This window comes from Solanum tuberosum, unplaced genomic scaffold, assembly GCF_000226075.1.
Source record: "Solanum tuberosum cultivar DM 1-3 516 R44 unplaced genomic scaffold, SolTub_3.0 scf00020, whole genome shotgun sequence".
NCBI lineage: Eukaryota > Viridiplantae > Streptophyta > Magnoliopsida > Solanales > Solanaceae > Solanum > Solanum tuberosum.
Window position 1 is genome coordinate 2,805,042 of NW_006238946.1, and position 18,293 is coordinate 2,823,334.

Here is an 18,293-nt window from a genome sequence, read left to right on the forward strand (position 1 = left end):
GTTTACTACTTATGTGGCTCATCTGCCAGTATGTTCCCAAGATCAACACATGAGACCTTCGCTGAGAAGCTATATCAGACTTTTAAAGATCATAAGCGGTTCAGCAAGCCAAAGTTGTCTCGGACGGATTTTACTGTTTGCCACTACGCTGGTGATGTAAGTACGGAAACTAGTTCTTCAAGATATCTTTTACATCACAGAATGAGGGTTATGCAATTATTACCTAGAAAAGCAAGTGTCACTCAAAGTTGTTTTGACTTCTTTCATGTCAGGTCACGTACCAAACTGAGTTCTTTTTGGATAAGAACAAGGATTATGTAGTTCCAGAGCACCAAGCAACACTTATTGCTTCAAAGTGCCCCTTTGTTTCTGGCTTGTTTCCACCTTTACCTGAAGATTCTTCTAAACATACCAAGTTCTCCTCTATTGGTGCTCGATTTAAAGTATGTTTTCCTCTAGCCTTTGATCAACCTTTTTAAATTATTGCTTCATGCCTCTGAAATATCTTACCCTGTACCTGATGTAGCAACAATTGCAATCATTGCTTGAGACACTTAATGCCACAGAGCCTCATTATGTTCGTTGCGTGAAGCCAAATAATCTTTTGAAGCCAGAAATTTTTGAGAATCAAAATGTACTCCAGCAGCTTCGTTGTGGGGTACTCTTTAACAACTCTGTCTATTACAAATTATACTGTCTCTGCAAAACTGGGTGCTTCACAACTAAATCTTTTCTAGGGAGTTCTGGAGGCTATTCGGATCAGTTGTGCTGGCTTTCCTACTCGAAAACCATTTGATGAATTCTTAAGTCGGTTTAAGGTCCTTGCTCCTGAAGTTTTAAATGGAAGGTATTATTTGTATTAGAAATTAGCACAATTCAAAGAGTTTTCAAGGTTTCTATCCATTTCTTTCTTTGGTCTGTTAACATTTAGAAATTTTCTCGCCATGCTTTCTTTCACATTTCTTCTCTCATGTTAGTCTTCTCCTTGATAGAATTGACGAGGTTGATGCTTGCGGAAGACTTTTAGAGAAATCTGGCCTTGAAGGTTATCAGGTACTGGTTGTTGTTCTTCTGGTAGTGGTTAATCATAAGTAGAAAAATCATTAAGAATTATCTATTAAAGAGAGATTATGTTTTTGTGCTGAATACTTCAGCCAGAAATCAAGAAACAATCAGTAAAATATCTCCCTATTCTTCTTTCCTTTAGGCAAGAAATTACAAATAAATTACCTACCTAAACTAATATAGAATCTCTCTAATCTAGAAACAAATAAAATCCCGGACTCCTAGTCTAAGAACAGTTTCTTAGCCCATTCAGGATCTTTGAGATCCTTCCCCAGAATTAGGACAACTCGAAATCGTGCTTATTCCTTCTGCTCAGAAAGTTCAGTGCCTTTTTTCTTTTTAATTGGAGTATTTGGTCATTTAGTTGCTGCATTTAGTTGAGAATCTTGTGGGAAACCTGTAATCTAGGTTTCCTACTTTCTTGTTACATCAGATTTTTGTTTGTATTACATTGTTCAATTTTGTATCATCTGTTGGTATGATTCTGACTTCTGTTTAAGTTTATAAAGTTTTACTTGTGACGGTCATTCTATCTGGTATTACATAATTGCAGGTTGGTAAAACAAAAGTGTTTCTTAGAGCTGGTCAAATGGCAGAATTAGACACTCGCCGAAATGAGGTCCTTGGCAGGTCAGCTATCATAATCCAGGGAAAAGTTCGCTCATACTACGCTCGAAAAAAGTTTTTGTTGTTACGAGTTTCAGCAATCCAAGTCCAAGCTGTTTGTAGGGGTATGAACCTGCTTGATTTCTATATTAGTTATATGACCACATGCCAATAAAAAGCTAGATTGGCAGTGAGTACATCCTGGGTCCTGTGCACTCCGTCCGTGACACTGGGATTTGGTTTCCTTTAAATTCAATAATGCCTCTAATGGTTTGCTTATGCAATAAAAAAATGTTGCAACTGTTTCATGATGCCTATGCAGGCCAGACCGAACGGGCTCTCTATGAGTGCATGAGGAGGGAAGCTGCCTGTCTGAGGATCCAAAAAGATGCACGCAAGTACATTGCAAGGAGATCTTATGGATTGCTGTGTGTTTCAGCTGTTTCCATTCAAGCAGGACTGCGGGGCATGGCTTCTCGAAATGAGCTTCAATTCAGAAAGCGAAAAAAAGCAGCTATCTTTATCCAGGTAATAGAGGGACTTTGTACTGTCTTTTCTGAATTTTTACATACCATTTTAGTGCCAGTTTTTTATCCTGATCTGGTTCAGCATTATGATAATTAGAATTCAAGTAACTAATCCATTTTACATGTTTTGACTGACACTTAGCTTTGCTGTAATTTTTCTTACCTTGATTATATTGATTATAGAGTGATTGGCGGAGATGTGTGAAACGGCGGCATTATAGGAGGATGAAGAAAGCAGCAGTTGTGTTACAATGTGCCTGGAGAGCTAAATTCGCCCGTAAAGAACTACGGAAGCTAAAGATGGTAAGAACTTCTCTTTCTGCTGGCCTTTATTGGTCACAAAGTTTTTTGAATGACATGCTAGTTTGTTATGCCCCTTGATCTGTGTAACTTGTATTTATCATTATTCTCCCAGTATGAAGTTATGACAGAATAACAACTAGTTCCGAATCATTCAATGAAAAGATCATGAATGTGTCGAAGTTAAATAAATGAATATGCATGTCTTGTACTTGAATTACTGAATGGAGGTTGCCAATTTATATATTCAACTGTTATCTTGCAAAAAATCTCTCTTCAGTCATTTTCCTCCTTTAAATTGATTTAAGAGTCTTTGACGAAATTCACGGATAGTACATGAGATTTCCCCATATTGAACTTGCAAATCTATATCTGCCATTGTTGGGATTGGTATTTCACGTGTTGGAGTTCAAAACCTTAATAAATACGTTAAATGTCTTGATTTTCTTTTCTGATTCAGGCAGCTAAAGAAACTGGAGCTCTCCAAGATGCCAAAAGCAAGCTGGAAAAGGAAGTTGAAGAGCTGACACAGAGACTACAGGTGGAGAAGCGCATGAGGGTAAATAAGTTTCTTTTAACTTTCAAGATTACTACCAGTATTATATTTGGTAATTAGGTTCTAAAAGGTTCATTATCTATAATGTCATCCCTTCCATTCAGTTTAAAGAAAATGAGTTCAGGCCCATCTTTTCTGCACATCACCGTGAGTTACAGGTCCTACACTTGATAATTGAGACATATATCCAATTGTATTCCTAATCTTAAGGAACTGAAAATAGATTCCATTTACTGCAGCTTTAATCACTTAGGCCTATCAAAGGCAAAAACACACTAGAAACTTCTGAGGAACTAATGGTTCACTCCCAGATTCTCACTCAGAAATAAAATACTCCTTGAAATGATGTACCTGAAGGATCACTTTTCTGAAAAGAAGAAAGCTCATAGCATTTAAGAATGCACAGTATCTAATGGAACTTAAGAACCTGGATGGGATATGCATTTCTACAAGTATATATCAATTAACTTTGTTGAATGATTCTTGCGCAAAAGATTTTCTGAAGAGAATGACCAATTTAGAAATGCCTAGACAATGGTGAATTACTTTTATTCTTTGAATGAATTATTTTTGCAATGCGATAACCAAATATGGAAATGATAAAGAGATGCTAGTTTATTATGAGGAAAAATTGTTGACAGTTGCTTTGTGTCAACAATTTCAGAAATTGTAGGCGTTGCTGGTTGAAATGGTGTAAGGTGCTTAGTGTTTAATCATGATATGCAGGCTTCTGTTTGCGACCAAATGTTAAACTATGATGCATGATATTTCCAACATGATGAGCTACAATGTTTAAGCACAATGGTAGACTTTTCATTGTGCATCTTTTCCAGTACCCCATCATATATATGGCATAATTTTGTTCTCCTCTATAGCTAACAATGATGTCTAACCTTTTTCTGAAAATGCTTCGGTTATGATTTATATGTTTAGGACTCAGAAACTCTGCAAAAATTTGTTTGTTGAAACAGAATATTTTAGTGAACTGGTGATTGCCTATCTTAGTGCTCAACTTCTGAATCAAAAGAAATCATATACATGTTTTTGCTTATGATGCATACATGATTGAATTGTTGATGAAAATTAATTTCACTATGAAGTTGTTATTGTTGAACTTTGGAGTTGGACCAAGGCAAAACAAACATTGAAAATGAACAGAAAACGTAATGTGATTCTATTTTGTATTAGCAACTTGTTTCTATACCAGTAACTGACAGAAACTATATTATATAGGACAAGCTTGAGGAAGCTAAAACCCAGGAAACAATGAAATTACAGTCTGCATTGGAAGAGATGAGGCTTCAGCTTCAAGAAACTAAAGAGCTGCTCAAGAAGGAACGTGAGGCTGGAACAAAGGTCGTGGAGCAAGGATCCGTTATACAAGAGGCCCAGGTTATAGATCAGGGGGTGGTCACGGAGGAACGTGCGACTTCCACAAAGATCGTGGAACATGGATCTGTTGTACAAGAGGTCCAGGTTATAGATCAGGTTCAGGTCAACAAGCTTACAGCTGAAACTGAGCAGCTTAAGGTTAGAATGTGAGAATATTGGATACTTTATTTGAAGTTCAAGAAGTACATGAAGTAATCCTGACAGGGAAAGTTTTTCTGTTGTTTCAAATTTGTTCTTTTATCCACTGTTTTCTCACTCAAGATTATATCCATTACAGCTTCTGATGCATAATTTTCATAATTCAGTTGTCGAACTGGGTTTTAATATCTTGTCAAATTCGTTGCAGGTTCTTGTTAACTCATTGGAAAAGGAAATTGATGAAAAAGAGAAAAAATATGAGGAGACAGTCAGAGTAAGTAATGAGCGACTGAAGCAAGTTCTGGAGGCCGAGTCTAAGATAAGTCAGTTGAAGGATGCCATGCAAAGGTAATGAAATTTTACTCATGTCAGTTTCTTTGTTTGAAACAGTCTTTCTTTACTTGTTCTACCTTTATATGGTTTAGTATTAATCTGGGATAATCCATCATAGTTTCTCTAAAGCATAAAGTCAATTATGATATCATCCTTCGTTCCGCATAGTTGAATGGTCCTCAGTCCCAAATAAGTTGTGGAGTTGAATGGTCTAAGTTTTAATATTTTTAATACATAATACCTACTAAAAATAACTGCATACACCTCCTAGCAGATTCGTGGTTCAATTGTTTCAATCCACCTCAGCTTCCTCTGAATTGAATCTAATCTGTAGTTGACCCAAAATTGCATTTTGATCTCCGCTGAATCCAGATTCTCTCATAACTTTTGCAATTGTTGGTATTTTATCGTCAATACAGTTCCAAGTTAGTTCTGCAGTTGAATTTCGCACCAATTAGATCCTTATGTTCCCATCTTTTTCATTCGTTACTGATTGAGAGAACCACAGTTCGAAAGAGCTGCTAATGAAGGATCCTGAGGCTGCCACAAAGTTGTTGGAAGAAGTAGAGTCCCAGGTTGCAGATCAGGAGGTATCGGGCAAGATTACCGCTGAAAATGAGCAGCTCAAGGTGAAGATGTTAGATTTACATTGTGATGTACTACTTAATAGGTGCTCTTCTTGAATTTCAATAAATACCAGATGAAATTGTTGTCGGGACCAGTTTTCTTGCTGCTTCTAATTTTTATATCTTGCTCACTTTTTTCTTTCATAGGATTATAAATCCAGGATTGCAGTCTCCAATGTGTGATTATCATAATTCAGTCATTGAACTAGCTTTTAACATGCTTATTATATATGTTGCAGGTTCTTGTTAACTCATTGGAAAAGAAGATTGATGAAACAGAGAAAAAATATGAGGAAACAAGCAAAATAAGTGAGGAGCGATTGAAGCAAGCTCTGGATGCAGAGGCTAAGATAATTGAGTTGAAGCTTAACATGCAAAGGTTAAAAAGTTTTACATATATGGCTTGGTTTCTTCAACAGCTCTGGCCTCTTATCTTATTTGTTCTTTTCAAAATATGGTTTGGTATGTCATTTAAATATGGTAGCTGTTAGTCTTAAGCTGGAATTCAATCAGTATTTTATCGTCATACCCATACCTATGTCCCAACATGTGGATCAAGCTTGAAAAATGCTTGTTATATCAAGCAGTTGTTAAGTTCAAATTGGTAACTACAGACATTAACGAAGAACCAAGTCATAGATTGCCTATGACTTGCATTGAATACCACAGCTGGTTTACTTGGGGTTCATGAATATCAACTCAGCCAGTGTTCTAGAGGCTTTTTAGCTTTTATGAAAATTGAACTTTCTGGGTAAAAATTTAAATTGTAGTTTAACCTAGTCAAATCTGTTCGACTAAAGCAGATGAAGGATCCATGTATATTGCTTCTGTATGTTCTCCAATATATCTTTTATAGCTTCTCTTCTTGTTAGAGCAAAATTTGAACAGAATCCATAATATTTGTACAAGTTAAAATACAGGATTCTTTATCATGTGAAATAAGTTAGTTTGAATATCTTGTTTAACTTAACATTTGTATCTCAGGCTTGAAGAGAAACTTTCCGATATAGAAGACCAGCAGATTCTTCGACAGCAAGCGCTAAATTTACCAACTGGAAGAACTTCAAGTCGTTTTGCAGTAAAAACTCTGCCTCTGATACCATAGAAATGCCAAAAAAAAATTCATAGCTTTCTTGTACATTTCCTCACTTTTTTTTTTTTTTACTTTTTTCTGTTTTCCTCCTGCAGCCTTCTGAAAACGGTCATCATGTAAGTGAAGGATTCACCTTTAGTGCTTTATTATATACTTCCTCTGTCTCAACTTGTATGATACTCTTGTCATTTTAGAATATCCCAAAACGTTTGACACCATTCCATTTCTGGACAACTTTCACTACTTTCAAGAATTCAAATTCATAGTGTTCAAGTTTTAAATATTGAGATGATGTTTTCTCTATCGAACTAACATTTCAACTAATATTCTAATGTTTTCTTACACTATCACTAGTATAACATATAAGTTAAATTAACATCTTAAATACTGTGTGCACTAGATTACAGTCACATAAACTGGGATGAAGGGAGTAACAGTCATGTTGGTGCTTTGCATAATGTCTGTTCTGACATGATGACCGTTTTCAGGAACCACTGGCTGCAGTACCATCAAGAAGGTTTGGTACAGATTCAATGAGGAGATCCAATGCTGGAGCAACAAAATGGTTTGGTACAGAGTCTATGAGGAGATCCATGGCTGATAGGCAGCGGGTATGTACCCAGGAAGTGATCAAATATTTTTCAATCAGATTTCCTTCTGTTTGCCATCTTTCTCTGATTTAGTACTTTTTGAGAATATATGGAACAAGATATCCAAAAATTGGAGTTCCTAAAACATGCTATGCCACAAAAACATTTATTTTAAAAGGCTTGCGGTTTGAGCTCTATTGTATGAGTGAGATTCACAGATACCGAGTTGATGGCTTAGTCAAAATCTTCCCAAAAGAAAAACCAGGATTAAACATTATCTTTGATTTAATGAGCAGTGGGGAAAATATAGGACTGATTGAATTTCTTTTCTCTGATGTCGCTAAGAGGTTGATACAGCTTACCTTTTTCCTTCTCTGGTGGGGGATGGGCGTTCAAATCCTTCCAATTTTATATTTCTTCTTCCTTATCTTCACCCTCATTCCTGTATTATCCCTTGTACTTCCTTGTTCACTGGCTATTTCTTTGTTAAAAATAATCAATACATAATGGCAGCTAAAGAAAGGAACAAATAAAGAGTGTTGACACACTCCGAACTTCTCTTGATGCATCTTGAAAACTACCTTCCTTGCAACTTTTTTTTCTCTCAAAAGTTATGTTATACCTATAAAAAAGAGAAAATCTACTGCAGAAGATAGTATCGAAAGTACATAGCTGCATATGTTTATCACTGGAGTTCCCTTTTAGTCCTAAACCCTGGGTAGAATGCTTTTTTAATTACTTTTTTGATACCGAGAAATCCAGCTGTAGCCAACCTTTAGGACCAGCCGCTACCTTGGGAACTCAGGGATAATAGGCCTTCCCCTCTACCCTTCTCAACTTGAATATTAGGCTTAGTTATCTTGGCGTCAGGCTTGAACTTGTGATCCAAGCCTCATCCCTGTACCTTTTCCAAGTGAGCTAATCCTTGGGAACTGAGTAAAATGATTTTATGTGTCTATGCAATGCTTAAAGATGAACTCGTGCATATACTGTTCTGCATGAACACAAAAAACATAGTTATTTTTCTAATTTTGTGCTACTAGTTTTTGAGAAGTTTTATTCACAGAGGCATAATACATCAGCACAGGAAATATTCCTCCACTTTATTGTGTATGAATGTGGTGATTCCGTGGCTACTAATTCTAATATCTTCTTTAACATTATGTTGCAGGAGAGTGTGGATATTCTTATCAAATGTGTCAGTCAAGATCTAGGGTTCAGTGAAGGGAAACCAGTGGCAGCATTTACCATATACAAATGCCTACTTAATTGGAATTCCTTTGAAGCAGAAAAAACTAACGTGTTCGATCGTCTTATTCAGATGATTGGTTCTGCGATAGAGGTAACTTTCAATATCATGTCGAAACCAGCGATCATGTTGTATTGTTCGTAGGAGTTCACGAGTCATAACATCAGTGTAATACACATTAGCCTGTATTGCACTGCTATGTCAAAAATGCTGCCTCTCTAACTCAATGATAAACACACATGCTCATTTTATATCAATTTTCAGGATGAGACAAACAATAATCACATGGCTTATTGGCTGTCCAACAGTGCAACTTTGTTGTTTTTACTTCAGCATACACTGAAAACTACTGATTCAGCTCCAAGTAGACCGCCCCAACCAACATCATTTTTTGGTAGAATGGCACAGGTATTTCGATTCTTTCTTCATCTCTATTATTAAATGTGCTCCTAAAACTATTGAATTAAAGTTTCTGTTGGCTATATATTTTGCACTATTACTTTGTGTATTTGAAAGCACTTCTATAGAAAGCTTCTGCAGTTAGTATTTGAGTTCCCTGTTACTTTGCTTAACAAAATTGGACATGTCTCTGATGCTACTATTGATGTTGAAGATCTGAGGGGGAAAATAGAAAATAGAGAGAAATAACTGTATTGGTATGTGTCATAAACTGTTTCATAAGTAAAAACAAACTAGGAACACAATATACAAAATACAATGGTGCATTTATTGCACTGCTAACTTATGTATTAAGTTGGAACCAGTCCTTGACGACCGAACGCGCCCATCAAACGCATAATGGCGAAACCACTTGAGGTTGCAAAGTAATACTGTAAGGGGTCGTTTGGTCGTTTGGTGTGAGGGATAAGAATATATAGTCCTGGGATGAAAGTTTGATGTCTTGTTTGGTTGACATGTTTGGGATAACTTATCTCACCATTTATACCATAGTGATGGGATAAGTTATCCCATATACAGGGTGGGATAAGTTATCCCAGGATAACTAACCCCAGGATAATTAATCCTGGATAACTAGTTCCCAACCAAACGACCCCTAAGATTCTTGTCGGTCTAGTGGGTGATGGAAGGCTGAAGCATGCTCTTAGTAGTTGTTAAAGATAGATTGCGGAACAAGCAGAGACAAAGTTTGGAACTTAGTTCCTTTATGTATATTTTGGATGATTCGAATTGAAAGAAAATATCATTTTTTTGTGGGAACAAAGCATATTTCATAAGTGAACTTTAGATATCTTCAAAACAAAAAGAAACTGATGCAAAGGAAGAGGAGGAAGTGAAGCTGGAGCAGATGGAAACTACGCCAACAACATACCCAGTGTAATCCCACAAGTGGGGTCTGGGGAGGGCAGAATGTACTCTGACCTTACCCCTACCTTTTTGAGGTAGAGAGGTTGTTTCCGATTGACCCTCAGCTTAGAAGAACAATTATCGGAACATAATTGCAAGAATAATATGACAACAAAATAGCAACACCAAAGCAGTTAAAAATATAACGGTAGCAAAAAGAGATTCACATAATATTAAAGAAGCATATAAATCAAATAAGATGACAGAGTGAAACATATGGCTAACAGATCGAGATACAAATCAGTCCAAATCATTCACCATACAAGCAAGATAAACTATGGAGGAGTGTCCCAAGACCTTTATATAAATCCCTTTGGAAGTCCTTACATAACCTATGTGGGACAACAAACAAATCAACATCCTCTTGCACATTTAACCCAATATTTGGAGTTCACACATGATCTTTACTTCTGACTTACCAATGGCAAATAGGCTTGTCAAAGGTTGACTCTGATACCATGTCAAAAAAGATGAGCTTCCAACCTAAAACCTCAAGGCCATGAGTGGAGTAGTCCAAGACCCTTATAAACCTTTGAGAGCCCTTACCGAACCGATTTCAGACAATCAGAAGATTTCAGAAGGCGGAGTTGATAGCAGTTAGGAGGGATGATTTTCTATAGTTCATGAACTAATTGTATATATATTCTGTGCGCTGATCTGAAAATGGTACCATGCTTAATATCTGTGATGAAGAGGAAGTGAATTATATGCAACACCGCACCAGTAAGCGGAAATAACTTACAAATTCTCATACAGATTGAATTGGATCTGATAGAGTGATGAAGATTCGAATGATGAGGAAGGAATAAGGAGAACTAGTCATATTGATTCTAGCTTGATTAATATGATATACAATATACACTTATATATAGGTGTGATGCACTATGTAAGATACAATCCCGCATTTATTTCACCATTGACTTACTTATTAGGTGGCCTCCTGTGTCCTAACTTTCTAGTAGTTTGTCTACTCGTATCCTGCGAATTTCCAAAACAGACCATGTAACTGTTATTTGTTAACAGTTGCATTGGTTGGGCATTAGTAAATCTCTCTGTATAAAACATACTAGTAGCCTAGAATGAGGTATATACAGGTTACTTAAAACAGAATTCCAGCATATTTCTCTAGAAAATTTATTGATAAAATGATTGTACTTATTTTTCTAGAGTTTCCGGTCTTCATCTGTCAACCTTGCAATTGGTGGTCTCGACACTGTACGTCAGGTTGAGGCAAAGCAGCCAGCTTTACTTTTTAAGCTACAGCTCAGTGCTTATGTCGAAAAGATTTATGGAATTGTTCGAGATAACTGGAAAAGGGACCTGTTTTCACTGTTGACTTCATGTATCCAGGTAAATCGCCATGTTTTCTAGAAGTTCTATGACGATGTTTTATATATGTGTGTGTGTGTGTTGTGTACATATATGTATGTATTCTGAACAATATGAATAACATCATTTGATGCTTGTTAATTAGAAAATATCTCCCAAGTAAGTCCTCTTGTCAAATAACACTTCTCCCTAGCTCACAAGGACTCACTGGGCCTCTGTATCATTTAATAACTCACTGCACCATATTCACTGTTGCTTTGATTAGGATTCTGGTTTATCTTGATTTCATGGCCCTTTCAAAAAAAATTTGTTGGATCTCAAAATTGTGATAAGCTGTTGTGCTTGTAACTTAATTGTATTTTGACTCAAAAGTTCTTCGGGTTATGGTCTTTGTACTTCACATATTCAAACTTCTAATTATACCTGCACTTCGCATCTTAATTAGGCATCTCAAGCATCAAAAGGCGCCTCCTTGCAATCACCACGGAAGTCCGTTGATGGTTCTTCTCCACCCACTCCGTGGGATGGCGTAATTGAGAGCCTAAATGGGCTTCTCAGTATACTGAAAGAAAATTATGTAAGTTTCATTGTAGGAAACAGTGTGATGTGCTAATATTACCATAAACTGATGAGTGGACTTATGAATATTTTGCAGGTTCATCCAGTTTTCGTCCAGAGAATTCTGAACCAGATATTCTCTTACATAAATGTTCAGCTGTTCAATAGGTACATTCTTTTTGTATCTCATAGTAGGAAGATTAGACAGAAAGTCATAGATACTCCACTTACCATTCTATTTAATCATCATTGCAGCCTTCTCCTTCAAAGAGAGTGTTGTACATTCAGCAACGGGGAGTATGTAAAAGCTGGATTGCAAGAAATAGAACTTTGGTGCGGCAATATGAAAGAAGAGGTACTCTATCATTAGTACTGTAAGGGTATATTGTTCCTAGATTAATATATCATGAACTGTATTTACATATATTTAACTTTTCCTTCACAGTACGTTGGTTCTTCGTTGGATGAATTAAAGCATGCAAGGCAGGCAGTTGGATTTTTGGTATGTTTCTCCTCTTTGAATGAACAAAGTTAATCAATCAAGATGAACCTTTTTTTTTTTTTTGATAAATGTCACTCTGCTTCATAGGCTAATAATGCTCTTCTTACATTTAAGTATGATTTTACGGAAACTCTTTCTGTTACTTGCAAGTGACACCACATATATGGATATTTAACTCCCATTTTGAGATTATCTATCACCTAATCTCTTCCGTATATTTTTCCCTATCTAAATAGCTCCTTTACAGGTTATTAATCAGAAGTCAAGACTTACATCTGAAGATCTAACAACTGATCTCTGTCCCGTAAGTTCATCTTCATAGTCTTCTTAGTTGTACTTAATTTAGAGATACAAATATTGATAATACATGGCGGTTCCAGGCTGCCACTTCTGGAAATCGTGTTCCTTTGTTAGTTATTTGAGTGCTAAAACAAAGAATCCTATTGGAGAATTTTATGAAGTGTATATAGATCGATAGGGACTTAAATGAATTATGTATGGTGTTAAGATATTGAAGTTAATTTTCATGCTACGATACGAGTCCTTGGCATTTATGTTGTCACATTTGTGCATCTGTCACTTAGCGTCTTTTTTTGTTGGGATCATCTTTTCAGATTCTGAGTAGTCAACAGTTGTATCGGATATGTACACTTTACTGGGATGAAGATTTTAATACTCAAGGTGTATCCCCAGAGGTAAGTCCTCCTTTCTTTTATTTTATTTCACTCAATGTCTTCTATTGATTATGTGTTTAAGAAATGCTCCTTCGAGACGATCTGCTAGTCAACTAATGTATATCAATATAAGACATTGGCTTACATCCTCCAACTGTTTGTTTTTCTGATTATTTTCTTCTTTCGGGGACGCTAAACCTTAGCTTTAATGATTCTCTCTCTCTCTCTCTCAATGGCAAATTTTAACTGAACTTTTCTGCATTCGGATCCTAAACCATACTGCTCGGAACAGGTCATTTCCAGTTTTAAGGATCAAGAAATAGAAGACGCAAAGGATGCTGATAATGCAAATGATGCAGATAACAACTTTATATTGGATGATAATTCCAGGTACTTCATTAATCTCATTTGCTATCAAAATCTATGTTGCTCGGACTCTTCAAAAATACCAACAAGTGCATGTTGTATCCTCCAAAGTAGTGCATTTTCGGAGGATCTGCATTTATTGAGAGTCCGAGCAACATAGGTCAAAATGACAATAGATCATGTTCAATCATTCATCTATTTGCTACCAATGCAGCATTCCAATCTCTGTTGAGGAGATTAACAGTTCCCTCAAGGACGTTGATTTTACCGGTGTAAAACCTGCAAATGAACTGCTTGAAAATGCAGCCTTCCAATTTTTACGCGAATAAGGCTGAGGTTTCTCTAGCATGAAATGCATGTTTTGTTGGAAAGACGTCGTCCAAGTCTCCACGCCATGAATACCAACTATTGTACATCCATCAACCTATTCATTTTCCTTCCAGACACGTCTTCTCGTTATACTGTAACATCCAATGCCCCTTGTAAAGTTGCTCAATTGTAGTCTTCTTGTAAAATTGTAGGTCTAGTTTAGATAGGAGAAAAGGGGGGCAAAAGGGAGGAAATTTTCCAACTTAGAGCTTGTTCCATTTAGTCTTTTGTCATTCATTTTAGAGTTGTCATTAGCTAGATTCTTTGTAACAAGAACTAATTGGAGTACAATATTATTGTAAGAGCAAAAATGGCCAATTCAGTGCCCCCTGAGCTTAAAGGTGTCCCTTTTCTCTCTTTTTTTTTCATTCAAAATTATCATTTGATTGATACACGAGTCCCAGACTCCACTTGTAGAATTACACTGAGTATGTTGTTGTTGTTACACGAGTACGCGATGTATGTGCCTTTTTAAGTGACCATTTACTATTCCCTCCTTTCCATTGTATTAGTTTTTGTTCTGAATTGTTGCAAGAGCTGCAATACTAACCAGTATTGAGAGATTTTCTTGAAAGTTATCTTTTTTAAGTCTATGGACACCTAGTAGAGGCTATATAGTAAAGCTTCTATATGAAATTCGTTTTACCCCAAAAGAGGGAGACTCGCCAAACAGAGGCGTATCCACGATTTCAAGGTGATGAAAAGGTGGATCTAATTGGTTTGACATTTATGTTCTTATCATTGAAAATAGTTAAAAATTTAAAATATCATAGGTCCAAAATTGAAATGCTTAATTAATGTAAACACCAATAGTGCTATCAATAACCACTTAGAGAGGTGTTACCCAATTTTAGAAAGAAAAATAAAACAAGATAGATATAAAATTCAAATTTCTAACCTCACTAAGAGGTGCACCCAATCATCGTTGCATTATATGATACTTCGAGTGTGGGTTTACACATCTATATTTAACAAAAAATTAAAAATATAACACGACTATATATGATTTCGGGAGGGGAGCATGGGTTCACGTGAACCCGGTGACCCCCTCCTGCGTACGCCTATGCTGATCTATACAATTTGGCCAAATATGGTCGAAATATACAAAATCTATGCATTGATAATGTATATTATATGTATAACATATGTATATTATACTTGTATATACACAATCTATACATTTTTTCTGGCTATTCTGTAAATTAGATCGCCTAAAAGACATTGAACTGTAATTATTATCCCATTAAAAGATAAAATAAATGGGCTTACATTTGAGAAGACTACTTGGGATTGGGCTCAGTGAATGAGATTGGGCTTCATTTTTGTTGCTATTGGATTGAACACAAACCAAACATAAGCCCAATAAAACAACACTTCATTTGTAATTGGTAAGATATTACACCCAACGATGACGTTAAAAATGGATAGTCTTGAATTTTTGACACACTTTTCCTATGAGCAAACCTTCAAGATCGGAAGTCAAAAGTGTAGACATTGACATAAGACAAACAGGGTAAAAAAATTCAAGACCACTCATTTCATTGTCATTACTTGTGAATCTTCCGTTCTTTGTTTATTTGTATTTGAAAATATTTCGATTCAAATAATTTCATTGTCGGAAATGGGACATGCCTAAATTCTCGTAAAATACAATGATTTTTTTTTCAATTCTCTAAGGTTATACACTCTCAGAAGGGAAATATGCTCTACATAAAGGTTGATCTAGAATTTTAGAGAGAAAGTCGAAACACAATAAAATTAATTGGACCCTCTATGTATATCTAAACACCTATTAAGAATATTCTCTGATAAAACATCATTTAGTATGATTAATGCATGATCATCATCTATGAATTAATTATCGTATTAATTAACACAGTACTTAACTTAATTTTTTATGATTTTGTTGTGTAATTATGTGGTCCTAAAATGGCTTGGGATTTCATTATGAGATTTGTTTGTCTAATAATGATGAATATGAATGTTTAATACATTTCAAATCATTTTTCATCATATAACTTTCAATAATTCCCAACTGAGCATGTCAATTATACATGATTAACTTCTTCAAACTTCTAATATACCTCAAAATTCAACAAAATCTAATTATAAAGCATGAATGGTGAATACAAAAATGAAATTCAACCGTTTAAATAATAACAATATATCCAGTAGAATTCCGTAGGTGAGATCTAATGATTGTAGAATGTATGCATACTTTATTCCTACGACCTATTTTACAAAGGTAGAGTGACTGAAAGACCCTCAACTCAAATTCAACCATCACATAACATTAAAAAATCAAAATTAATTAATTCCAAATGGGATAATATTTGTCACAATTATTAATCTTGATTAATTTAACTTTAGCTGCAAATGCCATGTTAAATTTTGTTAAGAAAGCCATTGACTAATTAATTTAATTTAATTTAAGCAATGGTCTAAAAGATTAACTGATCTTCTGAGGGTCATGTGTAATCACATGAATTTCCATGTTTTCTAATTGATTCCCTTAATATCTTATTTTACGGACATTTAATTAATTTGACTTATCACATGATATAAATATATCAAATATTTTAATGGGTTTTCAGTTATTACAGTTATGGAGTTAGCTGCATTAAAATTATATAATTTTACAGTACAATCACACAACTGAATAATATTTTTATAAGAATTTTTTTATTAACTTTTTTGGTTAATAACACTTTTGGTCCTTCAATTTTTAATAAATTCTAATTTTGATGTTTGACTAAAACATTTTGACATTTAACTACTTGAAATGTGTACTTTGGTTCCTTTGAATATTCATAAATAATTAAATATACCATAATTAGTAGCCGTTTCACCAATTAATTAATTACCATGCTATGTTAAATTTATATTGTTACTCCATATTTAACGGTAATATAATTCTTTCTTACCTAATAGGACTAAAACGTACATCGATTAGTTAAAGGTTAAACGTACTTCATAAGATATCATAATGACCAAACTCAAAAATCTGACTAAACACATTTAACCTTCAATAATTAAAATGTGCAATTTTTTACAATGTTGCTTGTGAATATTCACAAATAATTCACCATAATTATTAGTCATTCCACCACTTAATTATTCATTGTTATGTTAAACTTTTACTGTTAGTTTATACTTCTTACATAAACAGACTAAAAACACATTTCGATTAATTAAAGGTTATAACATATGCTTTATCTGATATATATCTCAAGAACCAAAATCTGAATATACCTATAATTTGAGGACAAAAAATGATATTATCCCAACTTATTATTTATTTATTAGTTGTGGGACAAAATGTTCTTGGGAAATTAAATTGAATCTAACTTGAGAGTTTATTTAGGTTCTTTGGATTGAGACATATTATTAATTAAAAGGACCTGTGAAAACTTGTCCTTTGAACATGAAATCTAGAAATGGCTTCACAACTAAGTTAAAAAATCTAACATCTTAATTCAATGAACTATTAAGAGATTCAAGACATTACGAGACCAAAAATATAAAAAGTACTTTCCCCAAGAAAGGAAAAAAATGATTGAAGAACAAGTTATTCCAATGTGGTCTTGTTCACTAGCATTTATGACAAACTTGTATTTAATGGACTATGTAATTTGTGAGAAAAAGGAAAGAAAAGTGAAAATTTATTTGGATTTATTAGGTAAATCTCTTTGATGATCGTAATCGATATGTCTCAAGAAAGTTATAACTTTAATTCTACTATCAAAAAATCGTTCGTCTAGTACATGAACGTTCACATTTTTTTTGCACTTTCATTTTTCAATTTGGCTAGACTATAGTTCGAACCTGGCCCGTGTAGAAGTGGATTTGAACCATTGATATTGAATTTTTTAGTTATTTGCTTTAACTAGCCAAGCTTGGTAAAAATGCATTAAGCAAGAGATGTAAGATCTCTTCTAATTTTGAATTATATTATTACGATGTAACTGTCCAGCTTACTAGTGATATTGTCTATTCTGGATCGTTACGAATGCTATTAGAGTCAATTCTATCTCAACCTTATGGATGTAGAGTTCAACTGTGTGAGATCTACTTTATAATTATTGTTAATGACATTGTCCGTTTTGAGTCGAATGATATTAGAGCCAATCATATGTTTTGAATAACTGCAAACGCGGTAAATCTCAAACTTATATTTTGATCGTCAATTTCATATAATGTACTATAGTGTGACATGATAGTTCTATAAAAGGAAAAAATCATCATTCAATGAGCTAGATTTTAATTACTATTTTGCATCCTAATTAACCTTTATGGGTGTCAACCATGAAAATTCAGTATTTATACAGATTAAATAAATACACATATTTTTTCATATACATATATATACATAGGGGTGTTCATGGTTTGGATAAAAACCGATCCAAACCAAAAAATCAAACCAAAGTGATTAAATGAACCGATTTAATTTGGTTTTGGTTTGGTTTGGTTTTAGATTGTTAAGAACCGATAGTATTTGGTTTGGTTATGATTTTGTTCGAAAAAAATCGAAGAAATAACCGAACCGAACCAACAAGTTATATACATAAATTTTATTATTATACATACATAATATATTATATTCATAAACAATTTTAAAGATTTTATATATGTTTCATCAAAATTTATTTTTATAA

At 34.5% G+C, this 18,293-nt stretch overlaps 1 protein-coding gene across 1 annotated transcript; it reads left to right on the plus strand.

Annotated features, from left to right (window-relative positions):
• Positions 1-30: 30 nt before the first annotated feature.
• LOC102581015 (myosin-7-like) lies at positions 31-13,598 on the plus strand. The gene is made up of 27 exons (XM_015305614.1): positions 31-156; positions 273-443; positions 527-658; positions 738-847; positions 993-1,053; positions 1,619-1,796; positions 1,994-2,199; positions 2,382-2,501; positions 2,959-3,057; positions 4,288-4,584; positions 4,793-4,932; positions 5,426-5,546; positions 5,783-5,922; positions 6,528-6,621; positions 6,732-6,752; positions 7,125-7,247; positions 8,398-8,568; positions 8,740-8,883; positions 11,008-11,190; positions 11,615-11,746; positions 11,825-11,895; positions 11,983-12,082; positions 12,173-12,229; positions 12,477-12,533; positions 12,844-12,924; positions 13,196-13,293; positions 13,484-13,598. Exons 1-27 carry the CDS (start codon positions 31-33, stop codon positions 13,596-13,598), a joined length of 3,348 nt encoding a protein of 1,115 aa, XP_015161100.1.
• Positions 13,599-18,293: the final 4,695 nt, after the last annotated feature.

Bases quoted from the DNA above. Each gene is read 5' to 3' on its own strand.
- LOC102581015 (XM_015305614.1), top strand. From the start codon at position 31: ATGTTCCCAAGATCAACACATGAGACCTTCGCTGAGAAGCTATATCAG. The intron at 8,569-8,739 runs GTAACTTTCAAT...ATCAATTTTCAG, and splicing joins TGATTGGTTCTGCGATAGAG to GATGAGACAAACAATAATCA. The intron at 8,884-11,007 runs GTATTTCGATTC...TTATTTTTCTAG, and splicing joins TTTTTGGTAGAATGGCACAG to AGTTTCCGGTCTTCATCTGT.